Below are 14,974 nucleotides of genomic sequence, written 5' to 3'. Positions count from 1 at the left end.
AGTTATCTTAGTTCAGCATAAAGACTGGATTCAGGTAGAATCTGTAAACCAAAGTTGCCTCATAATCCCCTAAACCGTAGACTAGCTTTTTTTTTTTTAAAACTTTCATCCCAAATTCAGTCAGTAATAGCTCCACAACTGTAAAATGAACAACTAGGATTTATGGATATGAGAAACTTTATGTTTATCAGCAGGCCAGAGCAATAGCCTAATTGAACTCCAGCAAAAAAATCTGACATTTTTACTTCCGCCTACAGGTGGCGTGCAGGTAGGAGCTACCTGGGTGAAGTAGCTACAACTAGAATATTTGATATGTTGTTGTTTTTTTTTAATTGTGTGAATGCCATGATTTATAGCCTAATTAGAAAACTAATTACAGAAATATGAATAAAACAAACTAATAGTTGAAGGACAAATAAAAACACGCCAACACACGTGACGTGATTCAGCCAATGGATGCAGCCCTCATTAAAGCCTTGACCTTGCTTGTTTGGCCATCTGGCGTTGGAAAGTGGCTGTTTTGCAGGTTGTAATGGGTCGTTTTGTACTCCACAAGCATCCGCGCGTGGAGACTCAATCAAAACTGTGTTGGAGTGACGGGTGAGCTAGATGACAAGAGTTTTCACTGACCCAGAGTTACCATCAGGGTTGATACCATCAGGGTTGATACAACAGCAGACTGGATCAACATTGCAGGGTGAGAATACAGCGGGTCCAAAGACGAAGCCTTTTGAGAAACTACTTGAGGAGCAGTAACCTGCACCGATGGCTACCGACACTGGGAGAACACGGGCCCCGCTTGGACACGGACAACATCATCGATGTCTTCGCACTCAGTCGGAACAACAGATGCGTTGCTGATGGTGAGTGCACGATTTTCTTTCTCTCTGTTGCATTTTATAGGTTAATACATTTGGAGGTTGAGGCATAAATTCTGACGTTGTATGACGCTCAAGATTTAACATCAAGTCTTGGGAAGGAATAATGTTGATCAATTAGTCCATGTGTTTGTAACTTGCAGCACTTTGTGATGTCAGAATCGGAAGCTGAAATGTGTCTGTTTTTTTGTTTGTTTTTGTTTTGCTGCTTGTTTCTTCACGTTGCTTCACCGTGTGAAGTTTCATATTCAGAGTTGTGTTTATGTAGGCGGGCTTGTGAACCTTACATCTGTATACCTTGACCTGAATATCTCGCATTGTATTTAACACAGACTGGCATTGTAACCGCACATTAATGGCAAATTGTAGAGCACTCTATGAAAAGTCATGCAACGCCATAATGCCAGCAAAAGACCGTTTTTGGCTGCTTTTGCCTGCTCAAAACTGGCAGTAAATTACATCCATGAAACACTGAGTTTGGTAACAAGCATCTCATTGAACCGGTTAAAAAAAACTCGCAACTCTACCAAATTTGATGCAATAGAAAATTAGGTTACATCCATTCTCAACCTGTGAAACACTATGATCTCTCAGCATTTTTCCAGTTCTCGACACAAGAGTTTATTATTGAATCTATACTCACTGAAATGTTATCATAAATTCTATTCTTGTGCCATAACCAACCAAATCTAAAGGAAAGGAAAGAAAATAAGTACATTTCAAAAAAGTTAAGCTTTTTCTGTAAGTTATTCTACTCTGAAAATGGATGCTAGTGTGAGCGTTAACACGGATTCCCACCAGATGGGTTTTTTTTTTTTTTTTTAATACATTTCAGCAGCAGTGAACAGCAACCCCAAGCTGCTGTCCTGCACTAAAATGAATCAAATGTAGCCTGCATGCTTTTCTGTTTTGTAATTGCACTTCAGAGGAGTAGATACTGATGCATTTTGTTTGAGTTTGACTTTGAAAGGAGAGACTATCTCCCACCACCATGTTCAAATCCTTTGAAAAGTATCCTCGTGGCTCCCCGTGTACCTCGCTAATCCTTTCACCTCGCTGTTACAATAAGATCTACACCTAAGCGCCAAAACATTCGTGATCCGAAGCAGCATCTTTGGCCGACAGGTTGATCTCCAGAATAACACAACTAAACGTATTTCCCATTCGGGAAAAAAACAAAACCTTTGTAATCTCCAACAGTCAAGCTGAACCTGACACTTTGACACTTTCCCGTCTCAAGTTTTACATTTATATCAGGATTTGTCACGGCTTTCAAGCCCGTTCCCTGATTTTGATCACAGGATTTATTTCTCTGCATGAATAAATGTGAAGAAAGGCAGCTGGATATGTGCACCCTTTGTGACAAGAAATCTATATAGGACACATGTGTTGGGGAAATCCTCTCAGATCTGTAATTGAGGGAGGGCTGAGGCGCCGGGCGGATTCAGGCAAGTCACGATGTCGATACTTGGGAGTGAACTTTGACCTGGTTAGGTAGCAGAAGTGCTGCATTGCTTCCTGATTTTCATTAGAGTTTTTGAACTTCACCTTTGTGTTTGGGCTCTGTGTGACCCAGGTCCCGTTTTCTTGTCTCTTCTCTCAGTTTGGATTTTAGTGTGGCACAGAGAAATTGTCAAGTTAAGACAAAATGTGTCCCGTCCAGATGTTTCATCTCCAGCTGAGATTTCACCCCCAGATGTCCCACTTGTTTACACTTTTATCTCCGGAGTGTTCAGTATGAGCATTTGCTGATTACATGCTGTGATTCACCTTCACGCACTTTCTTCTCACCCTCAACCTGCTTCACCTTCAGTTAGTGATTTCTTGCGTTTCCCAGAATCCCTTTGGACAGCCACAGACAATGTGCAACTGGGTGCGTCCAGCTGTTGGCTTTACATGTGTCTAGGAAAAGAAAACAAAAGCGACAGTGACATTAAGTGAGGCGAGACTTTCCAGTCGGGAAAGAAAAACTTGAGGAAAAATATTCTGAAGAACCGACAGTAAACTTGAGTACTAAAGGTTTTTTTTCTTCCACTCCACTCCTCTCCTGGAAATATGTGACTTCTTATCTCTGATGATTCAAACTAACAGATGAAATTGGTTCAGTAGTTCATTGTATGCTATTTGAAGTGTTGCTTGATGTGATTATATTTCTTCTGTTGATAAAATTATTTGATGTTCTTGCAAATAAGCATATTTCCCAAAATGTTGGACTGTTCCTTTAAGTTATTGGTCATAAAGTGATCAACTAACAGCTACACAGAGGAGATACAAAACTAGATGAAAGTGATGAAATGTGAACTGAGGCCCTTACTGTCATGAATGCAGATGTGTGCTGTATAATAAACACATTGTAATGTTTGCTGCTTTTTTGTACACATTTTGAGTTGGTACCAGTGATATTGGCATCTTGGGAAAAAGAGAGAGTGAGAGGGAAACAGATGGGTGGGAGAGTGATGGTGGCCTACAGGTGAGGAGTCTGAGGAGAATGTCAAAAAACTGGTCCTGGATCAGCTCTGTTCCCTTTTTAGCTTATATTGTGCAAAGCTACAACTAAGAAAGCACATTATTTTTTTGCATCCGACAGTAGGCCTGTCACTATTATGAAATTTGAGTTAATGATTTTATCTTTCTGTTGATTTTATTTTAACTTCCAACTTTTTGCTGCAGATCCAAGTTACAGGAATTTCCTTTTTCATTTGACTTAAAAACAAAATGTTCCCACAGAGGTAATGTGGCATTTGGCTTTGCAACTAAATCCATGATGTTAATGTCAATGAACATGCTCGAGATGAACAGTTGGTGGCCCTAATTCTCGTCTCATTTGCCATTAAACTGCAACGAGATAACATCATTAAATGAGCGCTAGTCAAACCTCAAAAGGTGGAAAAATATGTCAGTTTTGGTACTTTCATCCAGCAGTTTTCACATCGATGAATGAAAAAGGACCAAATAATCCCAATCAGGTGAATACGCAATTATTATGACCTCCCTATCTGTCGCTGTATCCATGTTTTGAAAATATATCATCAGTAGGTGTTGTTTAGAGGGAATATGAATGCTGCCAAATTTATCTTCCTTTTCCATTTAATTACAGCTATAATTGCAGTTTTTATTAAAAACAAATTAGTCATTTGACCCTTTTCCCAGTCATGTGGAATTATTTTTATTTTGGGTATCATTATTCTTGGAGGGTGATGTTATTTAATGGAAAGAAATCTGTATTCTGTTGATATGATTAGTGGGTAAAACAAATCTAGTGAGTTTGTCCTACTGGAAGCCATGCTTTTCAGCGTGGTATTAAATTTTCATGTGTGCTGCTGCCACAGGTTGAATTGCCTTAGAATAACAACAGAAGCTGCGTGACGTTGCCAGGCATGACTATGTCTTGTTGATTCGGTGTGCCTTGTGTGGTGGATGGATTAATCGCCCGCGCAGCTTTTCTGTGAAACCATCAAAACGATGTCAGCTCGGCTCGATAGAGATGGAACGTCTGCACGGACAATCTGCTCGCTTGAATCATCCATCTGGGATGCACCACAATCTCCTGCACATTGTTCTCCGAGCATCTTTCAGCTTCAAAAGAGGCAATGCTTTCGAAAAGGCTGTACTTGCCGGCTTCTGGATCCAGGTGAAACAATAGCTTACAGCAGGCTTCTGGGCATGTGTGAATTTAAGCAGCTGGGGTTCCTCAAACAACACAGCTTTTTCTTGGTTCATTGCCTAATCCATTATATTTAAAGAAAAAGCAGAGTCAAGCTGTTTTTAGTTTCATTTTTCCCCTCCAACAGGATTATTCCAGTATGTTAGTTATCATAGAAAACTCTTAATGGAGTGGGAAATTATTCTGACACGACTATGCACATTTGACCTAAAAGATACAAACCAAATAGAGATGAAATGAATATAAATTTCTTTGGGGCGATATGCTTTCTTTGTCCTGCTAGCTTTGTGCTCCCTCCATTTTTCTCCCATCTTTCAGATTGATTTGCAGGAAGACAGAAAAAAAGGTTTGGCTTCTTCATCCATCTTCGTCTAAAAGCCTCCGTCGTAATCTTACACAGCTGTCAGACGCAGGAGAATATAGATTTTAAAAGATTTTTTCCTCTTTAGAGCTATTGAGTGAAGAGTTCCCACTCCAGCTAAACACTTTTTTATTACAGACTTTGCGATGCTGGAAGAGTCTTTCAAAATTGACATATATTGTCTTTAATGAATGTAGCTGGTGTACAGCATAAAACTGAATATAGTACCAGTGATCTTCATCCCTCTACACGCACTGATGAAATCACTTTCAAGATGTATTTATTTAATGGTTTTTTTTAACAAAACTGCAGGCTGAAAAACATTGAACCCTTCCATTTGTCACCCACAAGAGACCATACAATGATTTTAAATAGTTTTTCCATACACATAAATAAAGCATAAAGAAGAGATCAGATTACATTGCTTTAGGAAAGATAAGTAAACTATAAGGATAACAGGAATAATCAACTTCTACATCAAATATGAATACATTCGTAAGACTTGTCCATGTGCTTACTCGGCTTACTCAACTTTCCTTTATTCTGTGAAACAAGTAGGAGCATCTCACCCAAGACAAAAAAAGAAAATGTCTGGCTTTATTAATTAAGCCATGAAGTAAAAACTCAGTCCTGTTATGAATGCAGCGGAGTAGATGAGGATATCGTACATGTGTTCTTCCACTACCCGGGCTGTGTGACAGGTGGCTTTATAAAGATCCTCTCACTGGTTTGTAGTTTTCCTCTCCTTCTCCTTTCCACTGGTGAGGGCGAGACATTTTTAATCTCAGGCACTTTCTGAAATCACGAGGTTGTCGACTGACTAACGCAAACATAATATTTTACACATAACGTAGCCTGCTGTCTATAACCTTATATTCTCTACACACTTTTCATTATTATTTATAGGCCTTTTCTCGTCTCTTATGGCCTCTTTCTTTAGAGGAATAGTACAACGTTTTTGGAACTACTTTTTTTTTTTTTTGCTGAGAGCTACATGAGAAGATCAATACCACTGTCATACCTGACTGCTGAATATGAAGCGACAGCAAACAGCCAGTACGTTTAGTTTAGCATGAAGCCTGGAAGCAAAGGAAAATGGCTTGCATCGCTTTAACCAAAGGTGGCAAGATACACCTACCAGCACCTGTAAAACTCTGTTTTCCCTCAATGTTGAACTATTCCTTTAATGCAAATCTACAAGTGAAAAATAACTGATTAGGCTGTTAAAGGTAAATAATTTTCCACATGAATTAATGACAAACAGAGAATTAGTTTAAGTTAAAATTGTCACTTGACCTGATTCAATTTGTACAAACTGGCCCAGATCTGGGCAACCTATAAATGTGGTGGAAAAAAAATTTACAAAAATGTTCTTATTTCCAGTCCTGGGTCAAGTAAAGTAGTCAAGCAAACCTGTCTTATATATTACTAAACATTTTCTATAAATGCACAAAGCACTATGTTTATGAACTGCACTTCAGTTGGTGAGAGGAGGTCGGGGTGGAGGGTGGGCGTCCGTAACGCAGGATTGTGATACCAGAGCCTGGGGTTCACATCCCGACTCTGGTTTATGGTTAAGATTAGGCCGCAGAGGCACTTTGATTAAGGTTAGGAAAATATTGTGGTTGTAGTAAACGCCTCGTGTCACTGTGGACTTTTATCTCTGACCTGTCTAACTTCAGTTTGATGTAATGTGAGTGTTTCACCCAACCCTCCTCAGAAAAAGGAATGATTCAAAACAAAAGAGAGCGCTGTTTGCTTTCTGTTTCCAAGTTGGTACAGTTTTTAAAACCATGTTTACTGTTGCCATGACAATGAAAATTGTATATTTTTTAGGATGTAGTAACTTTGTAATTTTGACCAAACCATAGGGATATCCTTAACTAAGTGGTTTTAGTGCCTAAACCTAACCAGGGATGTAAATTTAAAAAACATTCCTGTGGGTCATATTTGATGAGAACAAACAATCTATATAGTCGTATGGGTTGAAGGACTTGTTGTAAGACATTGTGTAAAACATTGAGAACAAATGACACGGCATCAGTAAAGTCAATTGAAGAGGAAAATAGCCTAGGTTACTCTTTTTTAAATGTGATGACATTCACAGTATTGTCCTTTACACCACTGAAAATGATTTTAAAAAATGAATAAAAATGTGTTTTGGCCCAAGACTGGAAAAAAACTCTAATTTCATAAAGTCACCATGAAAAAGCTGAAAGGTTTTGCATGTTGTTTAAGACAAGAGCAGGGTATTTTATACAAATTACCCATTAAATTACCTTTCACCCATAAAAACACAATGGTATGGAATTACATGTCTGTACAGTAAGTGAAACTTTTCACAAAGTAGTGAGAACCTGATAATTTTATACATCGTGGAAATAGCCATTTCCTCATGTTTTAAGGCAAACAGTCATTATGCACAGATCAAAGTTTTCAACTAGTGATGCACAAACTGCGATTGATGGCAGACAAGAAAATTGAACTATTTTAAGCCTTCAAGCTGACTAATTTCTATGTACATCTATGAGTTTCGTGATCAGTAACGTGATGATCATGTAGCTCTTGGTGCATGTTGATATACTCATGCAGCCTAAATTGAATATATAACTCTGTGTTAAAGCTGCATCTCAACGAAGCAAATTAAAACATCTTTCTTCTCAGTTCTCCTGAGAAGTGGATGCATCTTATTTCAATATTGATGACCTTTAAGGGCTGAAGCAATGCATTAAAAACCTGAATAATAAATGATAATCATGCTATTTCCTACTACTTTCTGTACCTCTGTCTCATCTTCCATTATTTGTGTCAAGCATAATGTCAAGTTTATCCATTTATGGATGCATTTCAGCACTTTAGACTGACATTATGCCCTTTACAGACACCAGCTGTTTTAATGAACTTACATTAAACAACTTAAAACTATATGTACGTAACTCATTTTCAGGTGATAAAGTCTCCATGAAATGTCTTCAAAGTCAGTTCATTCCAAAAACATAGTGAGAAATACAATATTAAAGCAAATATTAAATCAAGCATAAGAACATTTTAAAAGATGTTAAAAATTTATAGAAATGAAAGTCTGTTGTGTTTTGTAAATAAACAGCAGTGAACATACCCGTGTTTACTTTCACTGTACATCTTCATCTTTTATCCCAAGGAACTAAATCAGACAATTTCATACTTTAGCTAATAAGAACATGTGAAAAATATTTTGTAAAAGTCTCCACACTCTCTCTGCAGTCTCTGAAGTCCACATGTTGGTGACGGCTGCATCTCGTGAGCGTCTTTCGTTCGCTTCATGCATTTATACACAAGTCAGAAATGACTGGATATTCTGGATAATTCTACCCGTGAAGGGAAGAGAAACCAACCAGTTTCCCATAGTCTCAGCTGTTTGAAGTGATGCAGGATGGACGCCATATGGTAGTCGCACAGTCTTAGATCCAGTTCACCACTGGGGTAGTTCAGCCTCCTTCTTGCTCCTCCCATCTTCGTCTCCATATGAGTCACCATATTGTACCTGACACAGCTCAGATGTGCTCTGCTCTGTGCGCTGATAAAAAATACAATAAGACTTGGGGACCTACAAAGTGGTGTAGATGTAGACAAAGATGATGACTACCAAGTTGAGAATGGTCCCAATGATGCCCAACATGGCCAAGATGGACTCCTCCTTACTTTCCTTGTCTTGGATTCCCTTTTCCTCATCACTGTAGACAGTGTTTACCATTTTCCCTGGAAAAGTCTGCAGTTTTCGTCTCAGACCAATCTGGAGCAGGCACATAAGGAAAAAAAGACAAACACAATCCATGTTTTAGTTAATGCAGCTGGTTATTTTTCCATTGAAGATTTCCATTGAAGATGGAAAAATGCACGTTAATGGTGGACAGCTATAATGTCAATAAAAAAAAGTTGGTGAGGCAATAAAATAATGATTAAAACGTAATCAAGAAAGTAATTGATCAGCATGTTATGTATTTTAAGTTAAATGGATTACATTAATCAGATGGAGAGCTGCCTACAGCAATGCCAGTGTTTTGTGAAATAAATGCATTATTATCAAGACTGAAGTAGCCCTGAAGTAGCTTGAATTTTTAATCCATAAACAAAAGAAACCATGTGGGAAAATGTTCTGGCCCAGAAGACACGTTTTACAGATTTGCTCAGAATGAAAAAAGAGACACAACAACAGGATATGTGATGCCTGTTGTAAGCTTTTACTGTGTTTGTCCAAAAAGGGGAAAACTCAACATCCTATTTTGGTAAATGTCTTGATTTAGATGCAACATTTTTCTACAAGTAGATTGTTTAGAGATTACGTCAGTCCGAAATGTTTGATAAACACAAATGTCAGTTGACTCACATACAGGGGTGTGTATGCAGGGAGCGTGCAGGTGTTGACTTTGTATTAACGTTTAATGCAGTAACTTTAACAGGACAAACAACGGAGGATCAAAACGAGGCATCAAGTTGAGAACTTGACCAACCAATGCACATTAATAGTGAATATGACAACTCAGACCATTCAGTTTGTTTTTATTGGCTCTCTTGCATGATATACGCTTTCGAGATGAATGGATGCTTTAAATATTTAAATGAATTTCAACCAGTTCAAGAGTACTGTGAGCAATTTTTTCTTGCTTGGAGAAAAAAAGTGACTAAGCGTCGTTATGGTGAGCTCCAGCTGCAATACACTTATTCTCATATGCTGGTTTATTCAAGAATACGAGAAAGATTTTCTCTTATAAGTAAATGACTTTCCTTTTTTCAATAAAATATATCCACAACACAACATTTTGAATCTAAACTTAAACTACTGGAAGATTAGATATGTCGTATCTAATCTGTTCAAAATGCTTTCAGCGCTTCTCAATACATCCAGACATTCATGCTTCATATCAGCTTTAATCCAATTTGTTATGACATGTATTAATGTAATGGATAATACATATCCATAATACTTTTCTCTTTCCTTTTTTTTTTTTTTTTATACTACACGTGTGGATTCTGAAGGCTTTCAGGAAATTGTAAAATATATTTTTGTTTATTAATTGCTGTTCTGATTTGGACATTTATGTTCACATTTTTGGTGAGATGTTGTTCACTCATATGTACTTGAACATATGCAGCGTCATTCATTTTTTTCAGGTGTTCTGACTGTATGTATTCTAAAATATGATGGCAGCAGTACACAACGCTGCTGTTTTGTTCATCTCTTCCGATGCTGATTGTGTTAGCACTTTTTTTCAAACAGGAAGAGAACCTCTGGTTAAAACAGAATTAATGATTACAGCAATGAGAACTCTGTACTCCTGAAAACAGACACCAACTCCCCTCTTGACTGACATGCTGTGCATTGGATGAACGGCTCTGGCAGCTCTCTGAACCCCGATGACAGCAGATATATTCCTGCACTAGACTTTATTCAGCTGTGGTATTTCTTCAACTGTAAGACCGCTCTGATACAAGTTCTGAGTGTGCCAGCGCTTGTGAGAGTTATCAGGGGTGTTTATGTGTGTATGTGTGTGGGTGTATTGATTTGTGTAGCCTGAAGTGCAGTATTAGAAACTAGCTCTATGTTTTTAGCCCATAGACACAGCAGCTTGTGCAAGTTGGCATCCAAACACCTCAGGAGAAAAGCGCTCCTTTTGCAGGTCAATGGGTTTTATACGCCGACTAGCAACAGAAAAACATGTAAGCTAATGCCGACTAAAAATAAACCTTCTAACAGGGAGCTGTTCCTCTTAGGAAAAAGCTTTGATGCAAGGTAAACTACATATTTTTGAGCTCCAGCTAGAGTTTACAAAAAAAAGTTACCAGAAGTGCTACCTGGGTACACAATGTACCTTTTAGGCTGATGGGTGAGGAACTGATGTCCAGTGATTCAAAACAATCCTGAGCTACCTTTCATACAGTAACCTGGTCCCGCCAGACTATTGCTCACAACTTCAATTTTCTTTGCTGTGAAACCCTGTTCGAATTAAGGTTTGCACAGCTACTCGGACCAATCAGAAACAACCAGGCTGTACACCTAACTAGACAATGAATTTAACGTTAAACCATTGTTTACCATAATTAACTTTTTAAAATCTCAGATCATAGAGGTCTTTTAAGGAGTTTCCTTTGTAACAAGTGGAATTAAAGTAGCTTGTCGAAGGGGCTCTAACAAAGTAGTTGTTGTGACGAATTGGCCCAATAACAGTACAATGGTGAATGAAATAATACAGCATGTCTCTTGGTACGCATATCTTTAGGTTGCCTTTCCTCGTTTGCATTTTTCCTCCTGCAGAATGAAGTTCCTTAGATGTTGGTACTTGTGCAACATTTAGATGACTACACTACTTAATCTTGTAAATTTACATTCCACCATTTTTACATCTCCTGCGCTCCACACACCTGTGTCTATCTATTGCTTGATTGTGTGATTGTGTGACCCATCACCAACATGTGAATGCCCCCTAATGGCGTGGCATAATACAGTAATACCTAAAAAATATAAGCGAGTCTGTCAAACAATTAAACCAAAAAACAACCATATTGGCTCCAATAGTAGTTTTTATGTCACTGATGTAGCTCTTTCCTCTTTTTTTGCTTACTGATTGTGTTCTCGGATAGTTTGGCAGAGGAAGAAGTGTGTTGGCAGAAATCAACACCTGCAAAGGAATCAGTCACGATACGTCAAGTCTAGGTGTTGTCTAGTGAAGATGTATTGAAAAGAGGAAGATCACAGGGAGCCGTTTTATTAAGTTCAATATGAGGTCAGTGCTGCTGTGAATGTAGAATTTTGTGATTCACGCACAGGAAAGATAGTAAAATTAAAGTCGCCTTTGTGTTTATGGATGACCTATAAGTTTATATAAAAGGCCTTTTACACTGTAAATGCATTCTCTTCTGGCCTGTTTATAAGGGGAAGGGCATCAAAATGATTGTCCTTTCTAAGGGCTAACAGCCTACACAGTGGCTCTGAATGAGAGCGATGTCCAATCATCGACATACATTGTGCTCCTGACATGCATAAAAACCCATCGATGTCTATTTCTGTGTTAAAGTGCTTCCTCCTCCTCTGATCTGTAACAATGGGCTTTGATTGCCTCTCCTGGGGAGCACTATAAACAGGGCTTCCCTCGACCTGAATGGAGATCTTTGTGTGGCCCGCTGGATGTGCCTTCATGCATGAAGATGCCTGCTTTCTGCTGATATAAACAAGCGCTCATCTCAAACCGAATGGGGGGGGGGGATGTGCCCCAAGATGTTTAAGGAGGTGGAGGAGGTAGTGGAAGAGGTGGGGGGAAGGGGGTAGGGAGGGGATTCCAGGCTATGCCAAAAACCTGTGTACGAAACGGCTTGGAGCACAGCTGTGCGTCACACAGCAAAACCTTCTGGATGCCTTCCAGTGGCTCCTCATTCAGCTACTCCAGTCTCCACAGTCATCAACGGAGAGCGGTCTGTTTCGAGTGGCAGCCAACGCTGGCATCCCGTGAAGGGCCATAATCATTAACTGCTCATAATGACTTCCTCTGTCCGTTCAACATTCAGACTGGACAGCGTGCGTTCGGGATCCGAGCTGTTATAATCCAGGACAAACTAGAAGTGAAAGTCACTAAAATGAACGATTTAATATGTCAAATTAAGAGATTAATAATCTAGTAAAGAAGGCATTCTACGCTACAGTGGGTATTTTGGTATTGGTTTCTCTTGTCACTCAAGAGCTCCTTTACAACAACTCTAACATTTAAATGTCACATCAGCCACGGCCAGGCCCGCTTAGGATTTCAATACAGTACATGTAGCACTTATTGATCAACAAATTCTCATTAAAAGTGTCTCCTTGCGAGTTTTTCCTCTTCCAAGGTGAGCTCACACCTGGCCCCATCAGTCGTACAGCAACAGCCAGAAGTATATTTGTGTATAAAAATCAGACCGACGGTGAGAGAGAGAAAATGGGGTGAGGTCGTACCTGGGACAACAAGTCCGGGCGCTCCACCAACATCAGCTAACATCCTCAGATCAGATCGTTGGAGAGTAAAACCTTTTGCCACTTGAATAATCCTGAGCATGTCAAACAACTCCAGATGCTAACTGAGTCTGACCGGCGCAGTCGCTTTTGGCATTGTTTAAAGATGGAATTAAAGCAAACGGCTTGTGTGTGTGTGTGTGTGTGTGTGTGTGTGTGTGTGTGTGTGTGTGTGTGTGTGTGTGTGTGTGTGTGCGCGCGCGCGCGCGTTGTAACATGCCCATCACACATACCAACTGTGAAGCTTCACACACTGAACAATATGGAGAGTAATCAAAACAGAGGAAGAGTGACAGGAGAAGAAAAGCAGATGAAAAACTTCCAATCGTGAGTCTGACCCACTTTTCACAAGCTTTGCTCAGTTTTTCTGCAAGTGAGAGGAAAGTGACAGACCTATTTTTGAATTGATAAAAGCTGCATTATCGTTTTTTTTTTTTAAAGTAGTAAAAACAATTCTGCTAAAGACCTTACAGAAAAGTTCAGACGAGTTAAAGTGAAGGACGAGGAATTCAGACATCTGACAGAGGCACTCCTGTGTTTCATTACCATTAAAGGATGGTTTAGGCTAGAATTAGTTTGTCCTTGAAAGGCTTTTATTTTTTATGAATCGAAGAATTAAGAAGAATTAAACTTGGTAACAGTGTGTATGAGGTGGAACTCCCAGGGATGCATTAGGACACGTTTTCTGGACAAATAACAACCGCACCTAACGGTGTCTTTCAGAGTAAAGCAGCAAAGAAAAAAAGACCTGATTGTAAAGCAGGTTTCAGGGTGTCTGCTTCCTTAATGACTCGTGCAAACACAACTGAGCCTGGACATTTTCCACATTTATATAGATGCATAATAAATTGATAGCTATACTGTCATGATATAGAATCTGTGAAATATTCATTTAGTATTTGTTGACAGTTTCCAGCAGCTTCATGAAAGATGATGAGTTTAGTGAAACGGCTCTGGATGTGAGATGGCAGTCATACTTTAAAGACCTACCTTGCAAAGCATCAGGAATAATATAGCATTGGACATGCTGGAGGGGGACGCCTTTCCGTAGTGCACAGACATCCCTGGCAACTAAGGTGAAAGTCGACCCCTCTCATCCTTCGGCTGTGGAGGGGAGCAGGATCCAGGGAGGGCTGGCTCATACAATATCAGGGCTCTCGTCGGATGTCGTCTCCTGCAGCGCTCCAGCGTCTCCTCCCCGAATTTCATCTCACTCGTGGCCAAGTTCTAGCTGCTGTCACTTTCTCCTCCTCAGCCTGGCGAGAGAGCTGAAAGTGTGCTGCCCACCTCCTCTCTCTGCTCTTCCTCCTCTTTCTGGTCTGTTCGCCTCCCCTCCTCTGCTTCTCGCTTCTCCTCCTCTTCCTCCTCCTCCTCCTCCTCCTCCTCTTCTTCTTGTCTGTGTGGAAGGATGATGTCAAGTTGAAGAATGGAGACAGTTGATGGGCAGATGGGGGTGGGAGGGTAACAAAGCTGTTTCATGCGAATATTTCCATCCTCTTTTGTCTTTATTCCGCAAAGCACACAAAAAAAAGAGAGATTTTCAGTCTTGTCTCTCGTCCCCAGAATCCCCGTCAGCCCCCATTAACGGCTCATCTCCTCCATCAAACTTTTATACCACTTAGCAATGTAAGACATGTTAAGCTGATCTCTTAGCTTTTAAATGTTTCATACATAAATAAAAGAGGCAAAAAGGCACCCATGCTGAATTGCTGGAAGCCCCTGCTTGCTCAACATGATGTGTAACCTAATGTAGCTTTTCCTGCGCTCCAGCAGCCGAGTGTGTTTCTCTTAACTAACTGAGCAGAGCGTGAACGCTGGACGGCTATAAGGCGGAGGGAGAGAGGGGAGGGGGTGCTGCGAGGGAACCAGTCGCCTCACACTGATGTGGTGTTCGCTCCACAGGCAAAAGGTATCCCCTGCTCCCTTTCTACCGCGCATATTAATGCAGCCACGGTTGCTTGGCAACCGACTCAAGGGAGTCACACACGGCCTGATGACAAGAAGCACTTGTGACAGAGGCCGGGATAAGGGGCGAGGGTCTGCTCCGGTGTGTT

At 40.0% G+C, this 14,974-nt stretch overlaps 1 protein-coding gene across 1 annotated transcript; it reads right to left on the bottom strand.

Annotated features, from left to right (window-relative positions):
- Nucleotides 1-6,635: 6,635 nt before the first annotated feature.
- tunar (TCL1 upstream neural differentiation-associated RNA) lies at nt 6,636-14,591 on the bottom strand. The gene is made up of 2 exons (XM_069707131.1): nt 13,911-14,591; nt 6,636-8,675 (listed from the first exon to the last, which is right to left on the bottom strand). The coding sequence occupies exons 1-2, from the start codon at nt 13,980-13,982 to the stop codon at nt 8,490-8,492; spliced, it is 258 nt and encodes an 85-aa protein (XP_069563232.1). The 5' UTR covers nt 13,983-14,591; the 3' UTR covers nt 6,636-8,489.
- Nucleotides 14,592-14,974: the final 383 nt, after the last annotated feature.

The sequence above is a fragment of the Brachyistius frenatus genome, unplaced genomic scaffold, assembly GCF_029030835.1.
Source record: "Brachyistius frenatus isolate BFR_SWC_R1_liver_20210118 unplaced genomic scaffold, ASM2903083v1 Contig_67, whole genome shotgun sequence".
Taxonomy (NCBI): Eukaryota; Metazoa; Chordata; class Actinopteri; family Embiotocidae; genus Brachyistius; species Brachyistius frenatus.
Note: the sequence above shows the minus strand (reverse complement) of the source record. Positions and strands in the feature narration are given on the sequence as shown.